This window comes from Eptesicus fuscus, chromosome 11 (genome assembly GCF_027574615.1).
Source record: "Eptesicus fuscus isolate TK198812 chromosome 11, DD_ASM_mEF_20220401, whole genome shotgun sequence".
NCBI lineage: Eukaryota > Metazoa > Chordata > Mammalia > Chiroptera > Vespertilionidae > Eptesicus > Eptesicus fuscus.
In genome coordinates, this window is record NC_072483.1 from 12,760,700 (window position 1) to 12,782,464 (window position 21,765).

Sequence of the window (21,765 nt, forward strand, 5' to 3'; positions counted from 1 at the left end):
TGTTTAAAGTGATTTACTAGTATTTTGCATACATTATTATACCTGGCAGTGTGAACACTAAAAAAGGGGAAATATAAGTATTAAACTTTAAAAGATTTATCTAGAAGATTTAACATGGAGAAAATGATAGTGAGTACTATAATCAATCAGGAGAGGAAATACTGAAATCTGACAATATATATTTATGATTAATTAGCATAAATGTTCTTTGAATTAAAGAAAAAAATAATCTAATCATTGTAAACAATTTACCAAAGACCATACAATCAAGGTCACATTTATGGAAAAAATATAAATAAAACTGGTGTTTAGAATATAAGATAAAATAACATAAAAGGTTTTTAAAATAAATAACATCAGCAACAAAACTATTTAAATATTCATCTTGAGTGTTTTCCCTTTTAAAGTAGCCCTCAAGTTACTTTATTAACTTGAGGGCAAAATAACTCTGTCACATTACTGGTGTAGGCTGAGAACAATGGGTCACAAAAGTGGGATAACTAAATAATATTTCAAATAAATACAATAATGTCACAGAGTAAGGAGAAACCAAAACCAAACCACTACCTCTACTCTTCAGCCTACAGATTTCTGAACATAAACAATGATCACTTTCCCCCAAAAGATGTGACAAATGCATAGCCTATGGAAAAATCTGTATGATTCATTATCATGAGAGTATATACACAATCATTTAATTATTTAAAAGCCATACCTGTAAATTCCAATAAAGATACTAAATGCTTGCAATACCCTAAGGCTTAAGCTTATAGTGTAACAGTTTACAAAATGTTTCTTCTTCTTCAGGTGAGATGAATTGTCTAACTTCCACTGGGCCTGAAGATATTCAAGAAGGGTCATTATCTTAGTTCCTACATGCTATATTCTGAAGAATCAACTCAGGCCATAACTCAAATAAAGATAAGAGACTGGCTTGGCTGATGTGGCTTAGTAGTTGAGTGTTGACCTATTAACCAGAAGGTCATGGTTCAACTCCTGGTCAGGACAATTGCCTGAGTTGTGGGCTCAATCCCCAGTAGGGGATGTGCAAGAGGCAGCCAATCAATGGCTCTCTCTCATCGTTTATGTTTCTATCTCTCCCTCTCTTTTCATCTCTGAAATCAATATATATATATTTAAAAGATAAGAGTCTGGACAGAATTAGTATTAAAGAAAAGCTGTATTCAGGATCTGAATTTCTTTGATAAAGGGTCTTTAGCTGATTCACTAATATATATTTTTAAATGATGGGAGTACAGGGAAAGGAATTGGAAAGGTAAATTATGCCTTTCTCCAATAAACTTATCCTTTCATTTTCTTTTTAGAACATATGAATGAATTGAAATTTATTTTACATTCTTTGACACTGGAGCATAAGTATCTGGTTGAAGAGAAGTTCTATCCAATGATAAGACTAGCTTGGGGACTTTTTTCTATTATAATTATAAACATTAGTTATTATAACTAATTAAATCAACCAACCAAACAACCAGAGGACCAAAACAAATGGCCTAATACCTTCAAATTAAAAACAAATCTTGCTCTTTGGGTAGGGATTAGAAGATACAGTTTATAAGGTAGCTCAAGTAATGAGAACATCTTTCTATATTCATCTTATTAATCATCCTCTCTATATAGGTACATATGTATTTAATTATTATTATTATCACCATGGTGATTTTTTTAGAAATAAAGAGGCTATAGAGATGGTCATAGATGAAATTCAAGTATAGTAGAAAAAAGAATCACAAAAGGAAAAAAAATATATAATTACACTAATAGAATAAGGTTCACTTATTGATTGGCATTTGACAGGTCATGTGAAAATAAAATAAAAATATAGTAGATGCTTAGATTACATGCCAAAAAGCATAAATATATAAATGATTATGAAGTGAATTAATTATTTAGATATTCTGTTATTGTAAGTTTAAGCAGCATCTCAAATGATATTGGTAGCTATGAACACAATACAAACTCCAGTAAGAAGAGTGGGCATTTGATGGCCTTAATAGGGCATAGGAAAAGTATATTACTAATAAATTATCTTATGCATGTTTATCCTTTTACATTATAAAAATAACAATGATTTGGTATTGCTTGGGACTTATAGAATACTGCTACTAATAAATATGGAAATATTCTTACTAGTACCAGCATAAAAATAATATATTTAAAAATATGTAAATAATTTGAGTTAGCTTATAAAAATTTAAGACTAACATGATAAAGGAAATACAAAAGATACGTAAGGGAAATAAGTTACAGAGGGAAGCAAGTTTTACCACAGGTAAATTTCATGTCCAAAATACACTAATGCAAACAATGAAAACACGATCAGTTCACAATTTACGTAAGAAAAATATGTCAGGTTTTCAGGAGAACACAGTATTACTTAGATAAATCACAGATGTACTAGTGTATATATAGAGAAAGAGAAACTGAACACACACACACACACACACACACACACACACACACACACACACACACACACACAGAGGAAATGACAGAGAGACGAGAAAGAAACAAAAACAGAGAAAGAACACTTCTCACATTGCTTCAGAAAAATCATTGTGCTCTTGTGGACATCTCCAATACATCCCTAAAGTAATAACAATGATACATTCCTTAAGGTAAGTATTATCCTTAAGTTATTTGTGTCCAATATTCTCCATTTGCCAGATCCATTCTCCATCTCTTCCCCCCACGATTTCCAAAAGCTGGACTCTGCAATGAAGCTGCCTTGACAACAGGAGTCCTCTGCAGGAACTCAAAGCTTGAGAAGAGAGCTGGGGTATTTATCTCCAGGACCCACTCTCTCTATCAGGGCACGGCTTGGCAATGACTGGACTTTTCTACCCCCGGACAGGTCCTACTGGATGGTCCATTTGTTCTTAAGTTATAAGCCTCTTCAGGCTTCATCAGAGAGCCTGCCCCTTGCTCCTGAAGTCCTGGGGCAGGAATAGCTTTCTGCTGTTGCAGACTGGATGTTGATTTCCCATCCTTTGTAAGTTTCCCCTTAATCCTGTCCATATCTTTGTTAATAGTCCTTTAACTACATTTCATTACCTTTCTTGAGTGTGTTACCTTTTTAATTACTAGGACCCTGGTCAATAAATTATGAAAGATGATTTGCTCTTTTAGATGTCAAGTATTTAACTAGGGAAGGTTTTCGGGAATTTTCCCTATGGGTATAGTGCTAAGATTAACTATCAGAGATATTGATAACCCTAAAACAAAATCAAGAAAACTAAGAGTTTAGTTTCCATTCAATGTACATCTAAATGAATGCAGCTTTCTTTTACTCACACCATGGATCTCTCTCTCTCTCTCTCTCTCTCTCTCTCTCTCTCTCTCTCTCTCTCTCTCTCTCTCTTTTCATGTTTGTGTATCTTTGGGTCCATTCAAGTAATCTGCAGCCTCTCAGTGTCTAAATGCAGATGTCATAAATTACATTGATGCCCTTGTTTTTCCCCTGCGAATTGGACTAAAGCTTTCACCAAGAACAAATGAGTAAGAAACTACATTTTTGTTAAACTGGAGCATGAGAAAATAACAGTTTTGAAGTAAACGTCAATCTTGCGTTTTGCAACAAGAAGAGTAAATCATACACTTTGGTGCATTTCAGATGCCACAGTTGGCACTTACATAAGACCAAGAGGCATAAAAAGCAAAACTGTTATGTACATTTGTAGATGAGGTATTACATGCCTCTCTCCAAATTATAGACCAACATCTTGGCTAAACCAAATAAATATCTGAATTACATTTAAATTCCTTTTCTTCACAGGATTTTTCTCACTCTCAGTGGGATACAGCATTTTCTTTTTTCTTTACTGGCCTTCCAATAGCTAAGGATATGTGATATCTCTTTGCAAGGGCTGACTAATTTTATCACATTGTACCTCACATGTTAAAGAGATGTACACTTCATTAATACTCCAATAAATGACAATGTTTCTGACTTTATGAATATTTGTGTTTGATGATACTCTGCTGTAGCCTATGAACTCACTGTGTTGCTGGTGGAATTAGGGCTCTTCTGTGGAGTCATGAGAAAAGCATTTCAGGAACGATGCATAGGAGGATGAGCTGAGTAGTAAGATTTATTGGAGCAAAAATAAAGAACTGTCCCCAGGTGCCTGCTGTCTTATCCATGACCAGATGGCAGAGCCCCTTGGGAGACTGGAAGCCGGTCTTGCTGCAGGGGAAGGCCAGTCTATGGGGCCTCAAGCCCACACTTGTCCTCACCAAGCCCAGAAGGACCAGCGTCCAGAAGTTCTGTGCCATTGGCTCTGCATCGGCAGAGCATCCAAAGCTCTCGTAGTTCAGTTCATTTCATTGTTCAGTCTCTGTCCCGTCCAGCCAGCTAGTCTCTGTTCAGTCTCTGTCCCGTCCAGCCAGCTAGTCTCTGTTCCTGCTGCACTCCAGCTGGCACTGGCTACCACACCAGACCCATGCTCACAGGGGTGCAGCTGCAAAGCCCACATGGCTGCACAGAGTGTGCAATGGAAGGGAACCGGGAATGTGTGCTACCGACCAGGAGGGGACTTTGTTAAGCTTTGATCGTATTATCTCCATCCTGGGAAAGAGCAGGTTTTCTTTCAAACTAACCAATGTGTTTCCTATCTCTTTGCAGCCTTGTGCTGGGCCCTCACCCTATCCAAGACTTAAAAAAAAACAACAAAAAACCATGCCTGGCTAGCATGGTTCAGTGGTTAAGCATTGACCTATCAACCAGGAGGTCACAGGTCAATTCCTGGTCAGAGCATATACCTGGGTTGCAGGCTTGATCTCCATTGTGGGGCATGTAAGAGGCAGCTAATCAATGATTCTCACTCGTCATTGATGTTTCTACCTTTCTCTCCCTCTGTCCCCCTCAGAAATTAATACAAATATATATTTTTTAAAAACCTGATGAACATCTATCTATATATAAAAGCCCAGCGACCATTGCGGCAGAATGACCAGAACAACCAGAACCACCGGTGTCTATGAGGCACTGTGGCAGCCAACCAGCCTGATCCTGCCCCCATCGCCCCCCCAACCTCCTGTGGCCCCTCCCCCTGACCAGCCCCACCCCATTGGGCCCCCCACCTACTTGTCATGACAGAGGGAGCACATGACTGTGCTGTCAGCATCCCTTCTGAGGGGAGATGCCCGCCAGGTATACAGAAGGCACTCAGCATGGAGTCCAACGGGTTGTGTTCTCACCTTCATGTTGTCTCCCCCACCACCACAATGCCAAAGGCAGCCTGATGCAGGACCCGTGCTGACCACCCACACGGAGAAACAGTGTGTGATAAACATCATGTCCCGCAGATGCCTGCATCTGCCTCAAGAGGAAGATGCTACAGACCCGGAGCGGGAAGATCAGGACTGAGACAGAAGGTCTGGGAAAAACAGGGCTGCCGATGGCCATGTTTTGCCTTTGCTGCCCGACCCCGCTCCCTGGCCCCCTCCCTGTGCAAAGGGCCTGCATTGCCACCCTTGGACAGAGGCCTGTGAAGGAGTGAAGAACTGTGGCTGTGCCTGTGGCTGCACTCAGCCTCCTGCCCTCATGGATAAGCAGGAAACATATTTGCATGCCAGAATCTAAAACCCTCTTTATCGGTAATAGTACAAATAATGCAAGACACACATGTGTTTCCAAACAGGACTCTGTCCTGCTGTGTGTGAACCCAGATTAAAGGCGTGCTCTCCACCGAGGAGTCGGCAAAGGCTGCTCCTCTCTCAAAGGCACACAACCTTGAAAGGATTAAAAGGAGAAGGAGATAAAAATAAAACAAAATAGCAACAAGCTCTGAAGCCGCTGCTGCTGCTGTCAAATCCTCTGCACGGTGGTGATGTCAGAGCGCATCTCCCCATGCCTGGGGCTCAGGCGGCCGAGCTGCTGACACCTGCTAGGTCACCTAGCACTGGCCTCATCTACGAAGCCACTTTCAACCTCCCACCAGCTCCTGGAGGCGGTGGGCTCGTGGATGTTAAAGCAACCCTGGGCTTTTTGATGAGAGAGAACCCATAACATCCCTTCACGAACATGTTTTTAACTGTTCTGAGATCACGCTCCCAGCCTTGGCTACTCTCAAATAGGCCTCAGTGATTCCACTCGCCCAATGCAAATACTGACCCAGGTTTCACTGAGACCGAACCCTCAGCCCGGAGCAGCCACGTCCTTTTAAAAGGAAGGTCACCCTGGCTGCAGGTCCTTGCTCTTCATCCCTTTGAATATTTCTTGCCACACCCTTCTCTACCCAGCAAAGCTCATTTAGAATTGAAGGCCAGATAAAAAGCTTCATAGACAAGAAAAAGCTAAAGGAGTTCATCACCCCAATCGCTGGTGGGCAGCCAACAACCCATGTCCCTCCCCCCCCCCCCCCCAATAGGCCTGGCCCAATCAGCCCCAGCAGCCGGACCCCACCCATACACGAATTCATGCACCGGGCCTCTAGTTATAAATAATTATATCAAGATGAGCGTAGTCAAACCCAGAGACAGGTAGAGTGAATTTCCCAAGATCACAGAAATAAATGGTGGTAGAGATGTGATTCAAACACTGCAGTTTAGTACCCTTTCCTGTTAATTCAGAGCATCAAACAAATTAGAGAAAATGATGTGATTAAGGATCACATAAAAACGCAACAGTTTTTATAATTGTTTCATTTGTGACTAAATCTTTCATGACTAGTAGACTGAGCCCAGAAGTAGAACTTTCTATCTGATTTGGTTAACCTTACTGCATTCTACATGTCAGTTCAGATGGCCTTTTAAGGTCTTCCATCATAATCTGGATGCAATGTTCTGTAACTTGATGGAATTGGCTTCACCTTATTTTCTAACTCTGCTACTAACTAATCCTGAGGGTCTAACTCAACTTTTTTTTTTTTTTTAATCTCTGGGTCTCAGCTTTTCCCCTAATAAAAAGAGCAGGTTATATAGTAGATAGTTAATGAAAACCCTTCCATAATTTTTTATTATCTTTCAAATAGGAAAATTTTCCACACACAGCAGCTTGCACTTTCTGTGAAAATCCTCAACTCTGATAAAAACTTTTCTAAATATGTCAATGTGACAACATTTGAGAGGAATATCTTTTTGAATCAGTCACTCTGGATTGATTGATTGCCGATGTCATGAAAATAACCCTCAAGCTTAGCCCATATCATTCAAAATAGTATGAAACTATTTTCCTTAAACAGCTGCCTATCTCATCCCATCTTTAGGGATGCTTTAAATTTTCAAAGAGCTACAGGATTTTCAAGAATCACCCTCCAAGTTGAGTCCACTCTGGATTTCAAAATCCACATAGCTATTTGATTAATTGTTTCTCAACTGGAAATGTTGCTGCTCCATAAAATGTGTTTCTTTTCTTCCCACTTAAACTTCTTAAGAGGGCTTTTTATGTAGGATATTTAAAAATAAAACCTCATTAAATTTCTCTGCCAGGAAAAGAATGCTAGAAAATCATTGGTAAGCTGTAGAAAGAAAGTTGGAAAAAACTGCACAAATTTTAGGGAGATTATACTCTTTTAAAGAGGAAAAAAATTAAAAATGGAGTTACTATTTTCAGGAGGAAATATCAGTAGAAAATGATCCTTTGTTCCCATCGCTCTGTCACATTTGCAAAAGGTCTAATTCTCAGTATCAGTATATTTAGTCATTTTGAGATACTAAGCACCTTGAACTTTTAAAGGCTTCCTGCGAATAAGATACTCAGAATGACCTCATTCCTGCACTAATGGAGGCAACCTCAACCTTACTTTCAAGTGGACTTGTTGAGCTGATCACATCACTCTAAATTACAACAAAATGGTAATTGGTGTTAAACTATCTATTCCCTGGTAAGAGTGAAATTGAAATTGCATACCTTGATTTAAAGATGTCGGGTGGCATGAGTTCCAAAGTATGAGTTGGTCCGTATAGGTTTACAACATATAATTTGATTGTTGGGTTCACTTGACCTGCCTTTGAGAAAATGAAAGTTGTAAGGCAAATACATTAAGCATTAGACTGTATGAGGAAAGAAAGCAAATGCATGTTGACTCTTTTATAATTTTGTGTTAGAATGGGGGGAAAAGTTTAATTTCTCTGAAGTAGAAATGATTTTAAATTCAACCACTTGATTGCTTTCAATTGTTTTTGAAGATTGCTGCTTCTCAAACCATTTTAGTCAGACAATTAAAGGTGATAGAAAATCATGATGACTTTATTCATTAGCTAGTGCTACTGTGTTCTTTTCCTAGAATGACACCAGAGGGCTGGCTTTATAAAAACTAGTAGCTCAAGCAGCTACTCGTGTTATAGGATATAACATGTAATGGGGAAAAGAGCTTGGCTAGTTAAAAAATAACAATAATAAAACAAGACAGAAAAAAATACCAATCCAGGTGCCACATGCTTAAAATTGCACAATACCGAATTCTATTCCATGCATTAATCATCCTAGGTTTTCTTTGACATTTATGAATGTTAGATGGGGTATAAGTGGCCCTTAGGATGTGGGCCATGAGCAGACTGCCCTCACTCAGTACCTGGCATGCAGAGTAGAAAGACAGTTAAGACTATGTCATTTGAGTTTCATAATAAAAATTGTATTAAATCATAACCAATTGTAAAGCAGTTACTATGTTTCTGGTCAATAATATTTGTTAAACGTTACATGAATTATCTCATTAATGTTCCTACTATAGAACTAAGATATAATTATAACATTTTCCAGATTAAAAAGGAGACGCTCAGCAAACTGTGCAGGGTGAAATGCCCAGTAAGTGAAGGAAGCAGTATTTAAACCCAGGGTGCTCTTAACTATTGTAGTTTTGCTTTAGTTCATTCTTAGGCAATGGCTATCAAAGTTTTCTAAATATACTGTGAAATTTTAGGGGGTAGATATGGGATCTTTCACCAACAAATCTCAAGTATATTGAATGAATGAATGAAATGAAATTTATGTGAATAAATGATTAACAGAATCAGTTGACTACTGTCACTCAATTTATTTATTCCAAGTCTATAAAGAAAAATGACTAGCACATCTGTGGGAGTGTTTCAAACATAGGCTGGTGCTTTAAGAGAGGAGCATAGGAGCTATACAGAGGAGGACAGGGAATTTAAACTGAGTTGAATTCAAAGATCTGACAAAAGTCTAAATAGGACAATAAAACGGCCTTAAAGATGACAAAGAAATATTCATGCTCACGGACTTGGCATCTACAAAATCCAGAGTTAAATCAGGACCAGAAATGATCTAATACATTCTACCAATAGTTAGAAATAGCTCAAGAACTGTTCTGTTAGGTTCTTAATAATAATGAGCATGGAGGGAAGGGAAGAAAGGTGAGCAAATACAGTCAATAAGAGGATTTGTAGGACAGTGAAAACACTCTGCATGATACCATGGAGAGGGATACATGTCATTATACACTTGTCTGAAGCCACAGAATGTATAATGCCAAAATTGAACCATAAAACTATGGATGCTGGGTCATTATCATGTGTCAGTGATGCTTTGTCAATGGTACCAAATGCACAATTCTGGTGGGGGACGTTGATGATGGGAGAGGCCATAAATGTGTGGGAGCAGAAGGTATATGGCAAGTACTTTCCATCTCCTCAATTTTGTTGACAACCTTAAACTGCTCTAAAAAAACTAAAGTCTATAAAGAAAAATGACTGGCACGTCTGTGGGAGTGTTTCAAACACAGGTCAGAAGTTTGGAGTCAAAGAAACAAGTCAGAAAGGCTGTCACTACAGAAGTGCCGTGACTGTTAGGAAACATTCTGGAAATGGTTCCTTGAGTAAAGGGCTTCCTGGAAGATAAGCTGTGAGCCTGCCTCACACAGAAAGATTTTGTAAAGCTTTTCATCGTTCTAAAGCCCTCCTGGGAATATTTGTCTCCAGCAATGTAGTGTTCGACCACACCTAGGAGCTCTCTTTTATATCACTTTTGCTTTCATTAAATTGCCATTTTCCACTTAACAATATTGGCCTTATCCATATATTTTTAGTCTAACCAGTTCTCTAACTTGTATGTTAAAACTTTGAGCTGGGACACAGTATTTAGTGGTGCCATTCAAACTGTTGTTCTCTAATCAAGAGTATCAGTCAGCATTCCCTGGAACCTTAGAAACACAAATTCATGGGCCCTACCCAGACCTATATTCAGAGCCAGAATCAGAATCTCAGGGTGTGGGCCTAAGAGTCTATGTTCATCAAGATCCAGATTACTATAATCACTGTGCAAATATTAAAAAATACTGGTAGATAAATATCAATACATAACTATCAGCATTTTATCAAAATTTGCATACTGATTATAGTTATGGCAGTTCAGTGGTTATCAAAGGTTAACCTGCTTTTGAATCACCCAGTGAACCTCAAGGCCCACCTCCATCATTTCTAATCCCTGATGGGAGATGACAAATTTGCATTTCTAAAAACTCCCCAAAGGAGGCTGACACCCTTGGCAAAAGAACCACATTTTGAGAACTGGTTTAGCTTTATCTGTGAGTCGGAGAATTTTGGGTTCAAATTTTGCTGCTTAAGGACCATGGACAGGATGCTAACAATCCTGAAGTATTATTTTGTATTTTTATTTAAAAAAATAAAGCAATTCTCTGTTCTGGCTGGGGAGTTCAGTTGGTTGGAGCTTCCTCCCATATACCTAAAGTTTGTGGGTACAATTCCTTGTAAGGGCACATTCCTAGGTTTTAGATTCAGTCTCAGATTTGGGTGAGTACAAAGGCAATCGATAGATGTTTCTTTCCATCTTCCTCTAACGTCAATAAACATATCGTTGGGTGAGGATTAAAAATAATAATAATAAGAGAGACAACTCTCTGAACATAATCTGTCACAAGTCAGAAGTTTTGACCCAAAGTAGGTTTTCTTTCTGTAGATAAAAGTATTTCATAGTTTTGTTATTACGGACTGACAAAAAATGATTTATAAAAGTACCTAAAATAGTATATAGTAATGAATTAAAAATGATAGTTATTATTAAGACACTGACCTCTCTAGTTTGTGAAAAATTGTTTATATTTTTTATTTCAATAAACTGATTAAAGAAAAAGGGAAGTTGAATTAAATTTGATCTTTCTGTGAGTTCTTATCAATGTTACATAATTTAATGATGTACTTTGTCAAAGACATGTATGGTCATTACCTCCTCTTAAGGCCACAGCACTGTAAGTTTTTACTTGCACAGAATCACAAATATCCCAAGTAGCTTCTACATGAAAACAAATTAACAGTTGCATACACATGTGGCCAATTTTAGATAAAAACCAAACATCAGGCTGTTTCCAAAATTCAGCTGTTCAGCATTTTATAATCTTAATTAGATTCTTATCTTTTCTTGGAGTTTTGAAATTAAGTGCACATTACAAGTTCATCTGCGCCTTTGAATATTTGAATTGTCTCAATAGTTTGGAGATTAGAGGAGTTCATCTATGTGCTTTTACAGTCACATTTGCCACAAAAACTGCAACTCCACAGACTCCTTCCTCTATGATTCTGAAATAAAGCCTCAATAATAATTAACCTTATTTTACTGGCAACTAAATTGCCATTAAACAAGATAATGTTTTAATTAAGAACATTAACCTGAGGTTACTGAAATAGAACTGTGCATCTCTTTTGTGCTGAATTGCTAATGAAGGATATTTTATGAGTTCTGCACCATGCTGAATTAAGTAAAATACAAATATATTTGTTTAGTGTAAGTATTTCATTAGTAAATCTGACTACATTGGGTATTTTATGCACTCATTTTAATCAAGTTTAATTTGAAACACAATTTAGTGTGAACTCTATGCATTACTTCAATGTCTAAAATACCATTTCTGAAAGTTTATTAAATAAATAAGAGCAAATCAAAATACATGTATTAGTGAAAAAAAAAGCACACCTTTTTTTAAACCCAGAGTAGAAAATAATGAGACCTTGAGAATTCAAGTAATACACCCAACATGACAGTGAAAGTTAGTATGAGAACAAAGACCAAAACCCAGACCTAGTCTCCTTGAGTCCTATTGTCTTAAATACATAGGCAGGAATTCCTACTGGCAACCCCTTAAGGACTTGGGATTCTTTCTCTCAGCTTTGGCCACTGGAATACCTGTTTTGCATTTTAATACTCCTAAATGGTGGTCACTAACACACACTCAGGACTTTTATCATGTATTACATCCATCAAGTATCACATCCATCATATATTACATCCATCATGTCTTACATACAATATGCATTACATATAGACATATACTAGTATATGTTTATATATGGCAAGTGTGAGGCTTTCTAAGAATGATAGTCATACAGGATAGAACAAAAGTAGGTTTACAGTTGTTCGTATGGAAAATACTATAATAATTAATAAATAATAATACAAAAATAAACCGTGTTTCGCAGACTCACAACTGTAAACCTACTCTGGCCCCACCCAGTGTAGAGCTAAGTCACTAACAGTAAGTGGAGCAAGCAGAGCTCCACATATATTTGTTATCTTGACCAGGAGACATTTTCATTCCTGGTACAACTTCTGTGATATGCTAACCTTTAGTAGCTTTATGGAGAGGGACAGAATCGATAAATGTGAGTTATTTCCCTGCTCTTAAAATAACTGTGACTTTCATACAAGGACTTGGCCTTTTAGAATCAAAGTTTGTTTATTTGTAAAAAGAAGAGGCAATTGTGAGGAGGACCAAAGAGGAAAACAATGAGAAGTCTCTCTGAAAACATAAAGCATGTTATTAGTACACATGATTCATACAATTAATAAGCAAACATTACTATTATTTTATGCTTAGCTTAATGATTAAGAAATATTCAAAAACTAATTAAATAATAACTTACTAAATAAGTGTCTAGGTTTATCAATCAGGATCTATTAAATTACTGCTGACATATTTAAATTTCCTCAGGTGCTTCTAGTTGTTCCTTTGTATGAATCAGTCTTGTTAAAATTATGAAGCCTGGGAATGTCCAAGTTCAAGCACCAAAGTCTTAAGAAGGAAACTTGAAGATGCAGCTACTGCGTATGGCTCTTACCTGTGAATCCTAAAATCCTCACCGTTTGGGGGAAATGAATTACAAAAAGCTGTCCCATCCCAGGACTGATTTTATTCTTTGTTCAGTGCACAAACTGGACAGTTCTGTGTGAAGATCTTATTTATTGACATAAGTAACAATATGCCACCAGTTCTTCAATTTGTGTCAGAATTATCAGATGACCTTTCATTACAATAAGTAAATCAAATGGTGTGAGAATTAACAATGTATTGAGAAGTCTTTTCTGTTTTTCTCTGGAAAAAGGCAAGTGCAATATGCTGGGCAGGCACAAACTGTCAACCATAAAACATGGCTAAATCTGTAATTGAAGAAATTGTAAGTACTTTTATTGGAATAGAATAAAAATCTCTGTGAATATGTTTATTTTGTTGTTAGGTCAAATTGCTATTTTCTCCTGAAGAATACTGAGTATGTGGGACTTCCAATGTATGGCCAGAGGAGACCTTAAAAATAATATTTCAAAATCCTGGGATCTGACTCCTCTCCCCCTTGCTGTCCTCCTTAGGCATCAGTTATTTAACACCACACCCTGTGGAAGGAAGACAGGTTGGAGAAAAACAGTACAGAACCTCATTGAGGAAACTCTCTGTTTATTCCCGACTCTCCATAAAGCCTTTTTTTTCCCCCCACCTTGGAAAACTTGAGTCTGGCAGATGATAGGAAAATAAGGACAATCACCCCAACACTGACTATATCTTCATTGCAAGTGTAAAATAATATGTGTGATAGGTAATTTGTCCAGCACTCTGCCCAGTTAATGTAATATGCAAATTGAAAAATATAAAATCTATCTTGCTAGGAAATACAAAATACAACTCACTAAAGGAATGGCTTAAGAAATGGCCTCTAAATGAAACTAGCAGCCATGTCTTAATCTAATTAAGAGCTAAAATGTGTAAAGTGGAATTTTTAAAAGTTTGCTATGAGGTATCTTTACATGATTGACGCATAGAGGGCCTCACTTATGAGCCTTTCCCTTTCTTACATAATATGGGGAAAGCAAACTTTACAAAAGGGACCTTAAGTAATTAAACATGAAATATACTGGAAAACCAACACACTCCAGGTGTTTTAGCAACCTGCTCTAGAAGCCTCACCTAACATTTGAAAATGGTTTCGCCATCTGCACAGGATTTCCGTATTTGCCTCACTCAATAAAACAATTTTATCCTCACTGCGTCTGGCCATGGCTCTACCCCAGCATTTTATAAAGTATGTTCCAGAGTTTGCTCTGCCAAAACAGTACTGAAGTTAATGCTAATAAATCCTTTATGCTTAGTCTATTCTTTATTGGTGATTCTTTATGCTTCTGCAGATTCTTTATGCTTAGTCTACTTTTTATAGGAGATTTATAATACGCATTAACATATAGAACATTAAGTGCTCTAAGAAATCATCTTAGAGAAGCTAGATTTTTTTTCAACTAAGAATTTCCAATGTATTTGACGATGGCACTTTTTCCTCCTTTATAACACCTATTGACAACTCACAGAATATACCTTGGAGAAAGACCCTTTATATCTTCTCATCATCTTTCAAGTGGGAGATGAGGGAAAGCAAGAATTAGAGCATCAATGGGAAAGAAATGCAAAAAGGTCAAAGTCCCCACCTCCCCACATCTTGATCTCCTCTTACCCAAGCAGTGTGGACAGACTACTGAAAGCTCTAAAATGATGCTTCCTTTTTTCTCCAAAGGCAACTTGTTCATGAACCAAGAATACTATCAGTGAAGTCACTGGTGCAGAGCAAGGGGCAACTAGCGCTGCCACGTTACTTACCTTAGGATACGGATACTGCTTTCCTTTGGGATACAATGCTCCGGTAAACCGAGGAATAACCATGTTAGGCACCAGTGAATCATTTATCATCAGGAAGGCAAGCCTTTCTCCATCTGGTGACCACCAGTGGGCGATGTGAGAATGCAGAAGTTCTTCTAGAATAAATGAGTGTTATTTGAAACCAACTGTAGAGATGTGGGCTCAGTGACCCACAAAAATCTGTCCTTGAAATCTCCATTGTACATGTACATTTTCTATACTTGTGTTGGACTTTATCAACTTCATAAAGCATTCTCTATTTCTGAGTTACCCCTTTGATCCCACGAAAAGCAGATGCAAAGAAAGGAAGGAAGGAAGCAATAAGGTCAGGATGTCATGGGTTGCCAGCAATGTGAACGGAGACAATGAAAGTACTATCAGAGTGAAAAGAAAGAGGACGTTTTCAAAGACTAAAATCTTGGACTGCTGGCTCCTAATCGCTCACCTGCCTGCCAACCAGGTCACCCCCAACTGCCCCAACCCTGCCAGCCTGGTCACTCTTAACTGCCCTCCCCCCCGGCTGGCCTGGTCACCCCTTACTGCCCTCCTGCCAGCCTGGTCACCCCCAACTGCCCCTCCTGCAGGCCTGGTCACTCCACACAGCCTGCTTGTTCAGTCATTTGGTAGTCCCTCACTAACCCCCCCTGCTGCCTGGTCACTCCACACAGCCTGCTTGTTCAGTCATTTGGTCATCCCTCACTAACCCCCCTGCCAGCCTGGTCATGGGCAGCCATCTTTGTGAGGGTGTGATGGTCAATTTGCATATTGCCTCTTTATTATATAGGATAAGAAATATACCAGATATTTTTTGTGTGGCTCCAGATTCACTATCTACTTTTCTATACCTGCTTTCTGGCCCAGAAAATTAACCTGTATGAAGCACAGCAATCGGATTCCCATGCCCTCTAGAATATGGCCATTAGGGTTCTTTAGCAAGAGCTCAGAGGAGCATAAAGTCAGAGTATTTACTCCTTTAACTCTGTCTTGATATGTCACCTTAGGCTTGCTGTGTGTATTAAATGATCTCACTCCTCTTGCCAATGCAGCCACCTCTCCACAGCTTTCTGCTTTTGTATTTGGTAATTGTTCATCTCTATAGTCATAGGCTGCTGCAAGTTTAAATTGTAGCTCCGTCCTTTATATTTCCCCTACACTTTCACTTTGTAAATGATCTCTTTGTACATAAATCCTCTTCAAATTATTGAAAGTGCCACCTCTTTCCTCTTGGGACCCTGACTGATACAGTAATTAATAGCAGCAGTAGACTCAGGGAAGAGATCTTCAAAATTAGATTTTGAGATTAAGTTGGAGATATATCCACCTCTATAACTATATGTACTATCTTTGATTTAATAATAACCTTTCCAGGGAGAATTGTAGCAGAGATAATCCATAGTAAGGAATGGAAGCATGAGTAATCAATTGTCACTGGTAATGATGTGGAATGAAGTGCAAATAGAGAGGAAAAGTATTGAGAGGACAAAAGGTGGTGACTTAGTTGCTACAGCAGTGGCAATTGTAAAGATTGTAAAGTTTACCTGGTTCTTATGACATCTGAGGGTCATTATATAGGAAAAAACAAAAACTAAATCCATGACTGCAAGATTTGGAATACACAAAAGGTCACTATGACATGTTTGAAGGAGCCCCTCTCTTTTGTAGTTGCAGGGCAGATATGGCTGAGGTCCAAGAGATCATATTAATGTTGCCAGTGAAAATGGATTCTTTTGAAATGTCTTGAGAAGAGAATTTTAAAGAGCATATGCATGGAGGATGTTTACCAGTAAATGTAGTGGTAAGATTTATTGGAATGAAAGATAAATAATACACCATGGGAATGCAGAGGGTGTGAAGGCTCTAGCAGCACATGTCCCAGGTTCCTGATAATTCTTCATATATGTTCGTGGTTCTCAATAAGTAGCAAGCTGTCATTCAAAACCAAACCATCCAACCTAGCTCGTGATTTTCCCAGGGTATGAGTTGGGTTCCTCCCCCTAACCAATCTCTTTCCTAGACCTTTTTGGGTTCTGTGCCCTCACCCAATCCAATCCCTTTCTCAGGCTAGGCTTCACCCCTTCTTGTTGCCATTTTGGCATCTATTGGCATGCCTCAAACTAGAAGCACCTCTTTTTGCATCATCTTGTCTACTACTGGGCATGCGTTCAGCTAAAAATTTCCTCTTCTACCACCTCCCATAATCCTGGTTCCCTACCAATTGGTATGGGCATATTGCACCCTGAGGAGACTCATCCTGCCTGCCTCAAGGATTAAGTACCCTCCATGGAGAATACAGTGATCCCTTGGAGTGTGTGAATGAGTCTGCAAATGCTATAGCTTCCTGGTAAGTCAAGTTTAATGGAGTGCTGTAATTTCCTAGTGAAGCAGGCCCAATATCTGATTCAACCTCCCAGTTTATTAAGTTTAGTGTCTAGTTCCACTTGCTCCCTTCCTTTATTAATACTAACTACTTATGCCAACAGTAAGGGTTGAAAAAGGCAACACAAATCAGGGGTTCAAATGCACTTGTTTTTTAAAGTTAAGTAGAGATAATGGTAGAGAAGTTCTGGGCCGCTGACACATAGGATAAGAATTTTTGTATAAACATGTGCACTATACTTGTGCTTTCTGAACCAGTCTCAGAAATAACAGATTTCATAGTGGAATACTGCTATATGTATCTAATTTTATGGATGAAGATTTTGAACCTCAAATTCCCACAGGTTTGTTAACAGAGGCAACCTCTATCTATAAAGGCATAAAGGTGCAGTGGAAGAGGAATTTCTGCAAAGTTTAACAGTCTGCATCCTTAGGGAATAGTTGGAGATCTAGTGGCTTGGGATATATTGGTCTATCTCTTCTACAGTGAGAGAAAATTGGTTGAAATTGTACTTGTACAAAAGTAAAGAGGGACTGGACTCTGGATTTTGAAGAAAATATGACCTACATTCCCATGTGCTGCCTTGTTCTATTTCCCAGGTAAGCTGTAAAGGTGCCAGTTCTGAGTAGGACTTGAGCAAGTGAGAGCTATGCAGCAGATCAAGGCCATGGCGCAAGCTTCCCTACCACCTTTACCTTGTGGCCCAGCAGACACAAGGGCAATGCAAGTATCCATGGCGAATGGAGACGCTGTGGAGCTTCCGACACTCACCATATGATGATCAAAGCACAGGCAATACAAGCTTCCCAGAAAGGCCATTTCTCCTGTGCTGATAAATATTCTTTATTTCTAAAGCAGCTCTTTACTTGGCTCTGGCAGAAGCAATTAACCTGACCATGGGATAGCGAGTGGCTATGCAACCCAAATGCCCATCATGAACTGACTATTATCTGATTCACTGACCATAAAACTAAACAAAAACAGCAACATTCCACTAAAAAAAAAAAAAAAAAAAAAGCAGTCTACTGGAATATGGGATTGGTCCAGAATGCATAAGTCAACTGCTCATGGTAGCTTTCTCCTCCTACGTTATCTCACATTTATGCCTCAAGATGTATTTCTAACACAAGTTGGCAGAAAAGTAATAAATGCAGGTCTGGTTAATAGGCAGGTTTGCACATTGTACTTGAACACGCTGGAATTGGATAGGCCCTGGACTACAATCTGATTCAGGAATGGCAGTACAAGACTATAGTAACATGAATCCTGAGCTGGCAGACTTTTGCACAGATATTTAGTTTTCCACTACGTGTGGAAGGAGACTTGGCATGAAACCTGGATCCCTGACTTATGCACAATAACTAATAAATGGCCACCAGATGAGAAGAGTAGCATTAGAAAATTAGTGAAAAGAAAGATTAAGGGGAAAATGAGTGCACATATTTTTGTTTAAATCTATTTTTATTGATTTTGGAGAGGAAGGGAGAGGGAGGGAGAGAGAAAGAGAGAGAAACATCAATGATGAGAATCATTGATTGGTTGCCTCCTGCATGCCCCCTTGTGGGGATTGAGCCAACAACCCAGGCATGTGCCCTTGATCAGAATCAAATCTGGGACCCTTTAGTCTGCAGGCCAACACTTTATCCACTGATCCAAACCAGCTAGGGCAATAAGTGCACAGATTTATCAGAAGGGGTGAAAATGTGAAGACATAAGTGTTCCGTTCAATGTTCAACAGAGCGCATTCACAGCAGGGCTGCTCTCAATAATCCAAAGGGCAAGGTGACTACCAAGTGAACATCAGGTTGCCTCTGACTCCCATCATTATCTGCCAATAACAGAGGTTGTCATTAAACTGTTGATATGGCATTATTTCCCAGCAGTTCCAGCTGACTACCTGTTGGCAGGTGGCTACATGGCAGTCATTCCATGAAGAAGAGTAGTGTTTTGTCATTATAGTCACAGATATATATTCTAAGTATGGATATACCTTTGCTGCCTGCAGTTCTATCAACACTACTCTCCGTGGACTTACAGAATAACATTAATTACTATGTCACTTCCAAACAAGCAATATTTTATAGCAAAAAGCAGGGCAATGGGCTCAGACCCATGGAATTCACTGTTCTCATCATGTTCCCCATTGGCTGTATGTACCTGGCTTGTAGAGGAGTGACATAGCATGCTCCATCTGGGTCTTGGCACTATTTATTTGACAATGACCTTGTAGTTGGGATGTCATCCTACAACATGCAAGTGCCCCTCCTGCACAGCCAGGAAAGCACAGATCTAGGAACTCAGGGGTGGAAGTGCAGTGTTTTCTTTCACTATCAATTAATAACCCACTGGACACATTTTGAATTTTGTCCTCGTGATAATGAGCGTGGTGGGTTTAGAATTCTTAATGCCTAAAGGAGGATTATCTCCTACAGAGGAAATAGTGGTAATTGTGTTCCTCTGAATTGGAAGCTAGAATTTCCTTCTGACCATTTTGGGCTCAATATGACTGAGAAAAATAAACTGGCAGAAAACACAGTCACTGAGTTGAGTCTGATGATTAATCTCATCTGCCAGGAAGAAATGTGTCTTTACTCTACAAGGAGGGCAAGGAATACTATATTTGGAACTCAGCAGATTCACAAATATGCCTTTGTTCAATTCCATCCCACTTTCCAATTTCACATTTCTACATTCCAATTTCCATTTCCAACTGGTATTGTAGCATCCTCATTAAGAAAAAGAAGCAAAGGAATATGATTTGGTAGGACTAAAGTCTGGGTTTGATCTACCAGGTAAATAACCTGCCTTGTCAAAATGTTGGCAGAAGGTAAAGGAAAAAACAAATAAGAAGTTGATGAAGGGACACATGATTAGCAATTAAGGCCACATGATAAGCTTAGTTCTTTTCTTAATTGGAGCATTTCCCCCAGAATCTTATATAAAAAGCAAAAGTGTTAGCTGTAGTTATAAATTTCAGACAGGTGTATATAACTGGACTAATACTGCTATACCTTATGCTCCTCTTTTTATCTGAATAATAAGAATACTCCCAGGGTTTCTAACTTTGGTTGGGTATGGCCAACAGACAAATCAAGTAACAGAAGATAGTTAGTGCATGGCATTTACTATATGGTTCCTACCCATTGAAATCATGTGGGTGGGCCTGGCTGTGTCTCTCAACCAAAATTCATCGCTTTTATTATTGTGGAAACCACAGGATTCAGGTAATAGCTGCCTCCCCTTCTCATTTCAGGTGTCAATAGCTAAACCATTGTTAGCCATTGTCTTTAGTAAGTGCCCTCTTCATATACACAACTTTGAACACTGCTTTTTAAAATATGTTTTTTAATTTATTTCAGTGAGAGGAAAGGAGAGGGGGAGAGAGATAGAAAAATTAACTCAGGATCGAGCCACAACTTGGACATGTGCAATAGGGGGAATTGAACCATGACCTCCTGGTTCATGGTTCAACGCTCAACCATACTGGCAAGGCATCAACGCTGTTTTGAATGTGATATCTATTTTTCCAGTTATGATCTTCACCCTGATTCACACAAGCAACTTCAAGTGCAGATGAGGAAACATGAGGCATCCACATGAAAAGAAAATGCTAAATGCCAATTGAGTGTAAACTCTAAGTCTTACGAGACTTGAAGGTGCAAAAAGATCATGATATCTGAAATCCACACTAGGGTTTCTAAGAAGCAAAGCAAGTTCCATCCGGGGTGCCATAATATGTGTGCACAACTGCTTCCCAGGAATTAGAATGGCCCAGATTTGAGTGCAATATCCATTTGAAAGTTTATATTATCTACTCTCATTTATTTGGAGTGATCTATGACTAAAGTCATTCCTCACAACAATGTTAAAATAGCAGGAGAGTACAAATAGACATTTATTTGGCTTCCTTCAAGTACAAAAACAAAGCTAACTGAAATAAAGAGATGAGTAATAGAATATGTAATATGAATTTTTCTAAGAGACCTCTTGGATATGGCACGCACTTTTTTAATCGCAACAAATAGGTACATTACTCATGGATTTAAACTTCCTGTGTTGATTATATTATATTATTTATAATCAAAGTATTTTTAAAAATTGCATTCCTTTCCTTTTCAACGTAGGCTGGGCTCTTCATTGTCTTTATTACACTGATTTAGAAAATCTCACTGCAGAGTAGATGGAATTTTCAATACATGTTGTTTTATATCACAGACAATTAAAAACATGGCCTCCACACAAAGAAAACTAACATTTAACCACTGAGTTCTGGAAAGTAAGTGGATTGTATCCATTTGTTGATTATCAACTTAGACAGATAGGGTCTCCTGAGTATCCTATTGCTAGCTAATTCTGTGAATCTGCAGTTGATTTTTTCTTTTAATTTTCAGTATCTCACTGTAGACTTTCTCAAAAAAATTATCTATATTCATAACTTCCTCACTTCCCATTTATACCTCCATCCACTGCAATCTTACTTCTGGTGCAACCAACTGAATG

At 38.5% G+C, this 21,765-nt stretch overlaps 1 protein-coding gene across 1 annotated transcript in view; it reads right to left on the reverse strand.

Annotated features, from left to right (window-relative positions):
* The window catches only part of DPP10 (dipeptidyl peptidase like 10), a 666,829-nt gene that overhangs the window by 72,929 nt on the left and 572,135 nt on the right, over positions 1-21,765 (reverse strand). Inside the window, exons 9-10 of the mRNA XM_054723381.1 lie at positions 14,850-15,004; positions 7,871-7,968 (exon numbers count right to left, since the gene is read on the reverse strand). Coding sequence (XP_054579356.1) covers positions 7,871-7,968; positions 14,850-15,004 — 253 coding nt within the window. The remainder of the gene's footprint in view (positions 1-7,870; positions 7,969-14,849; positions 15,005-21,765) is intronic.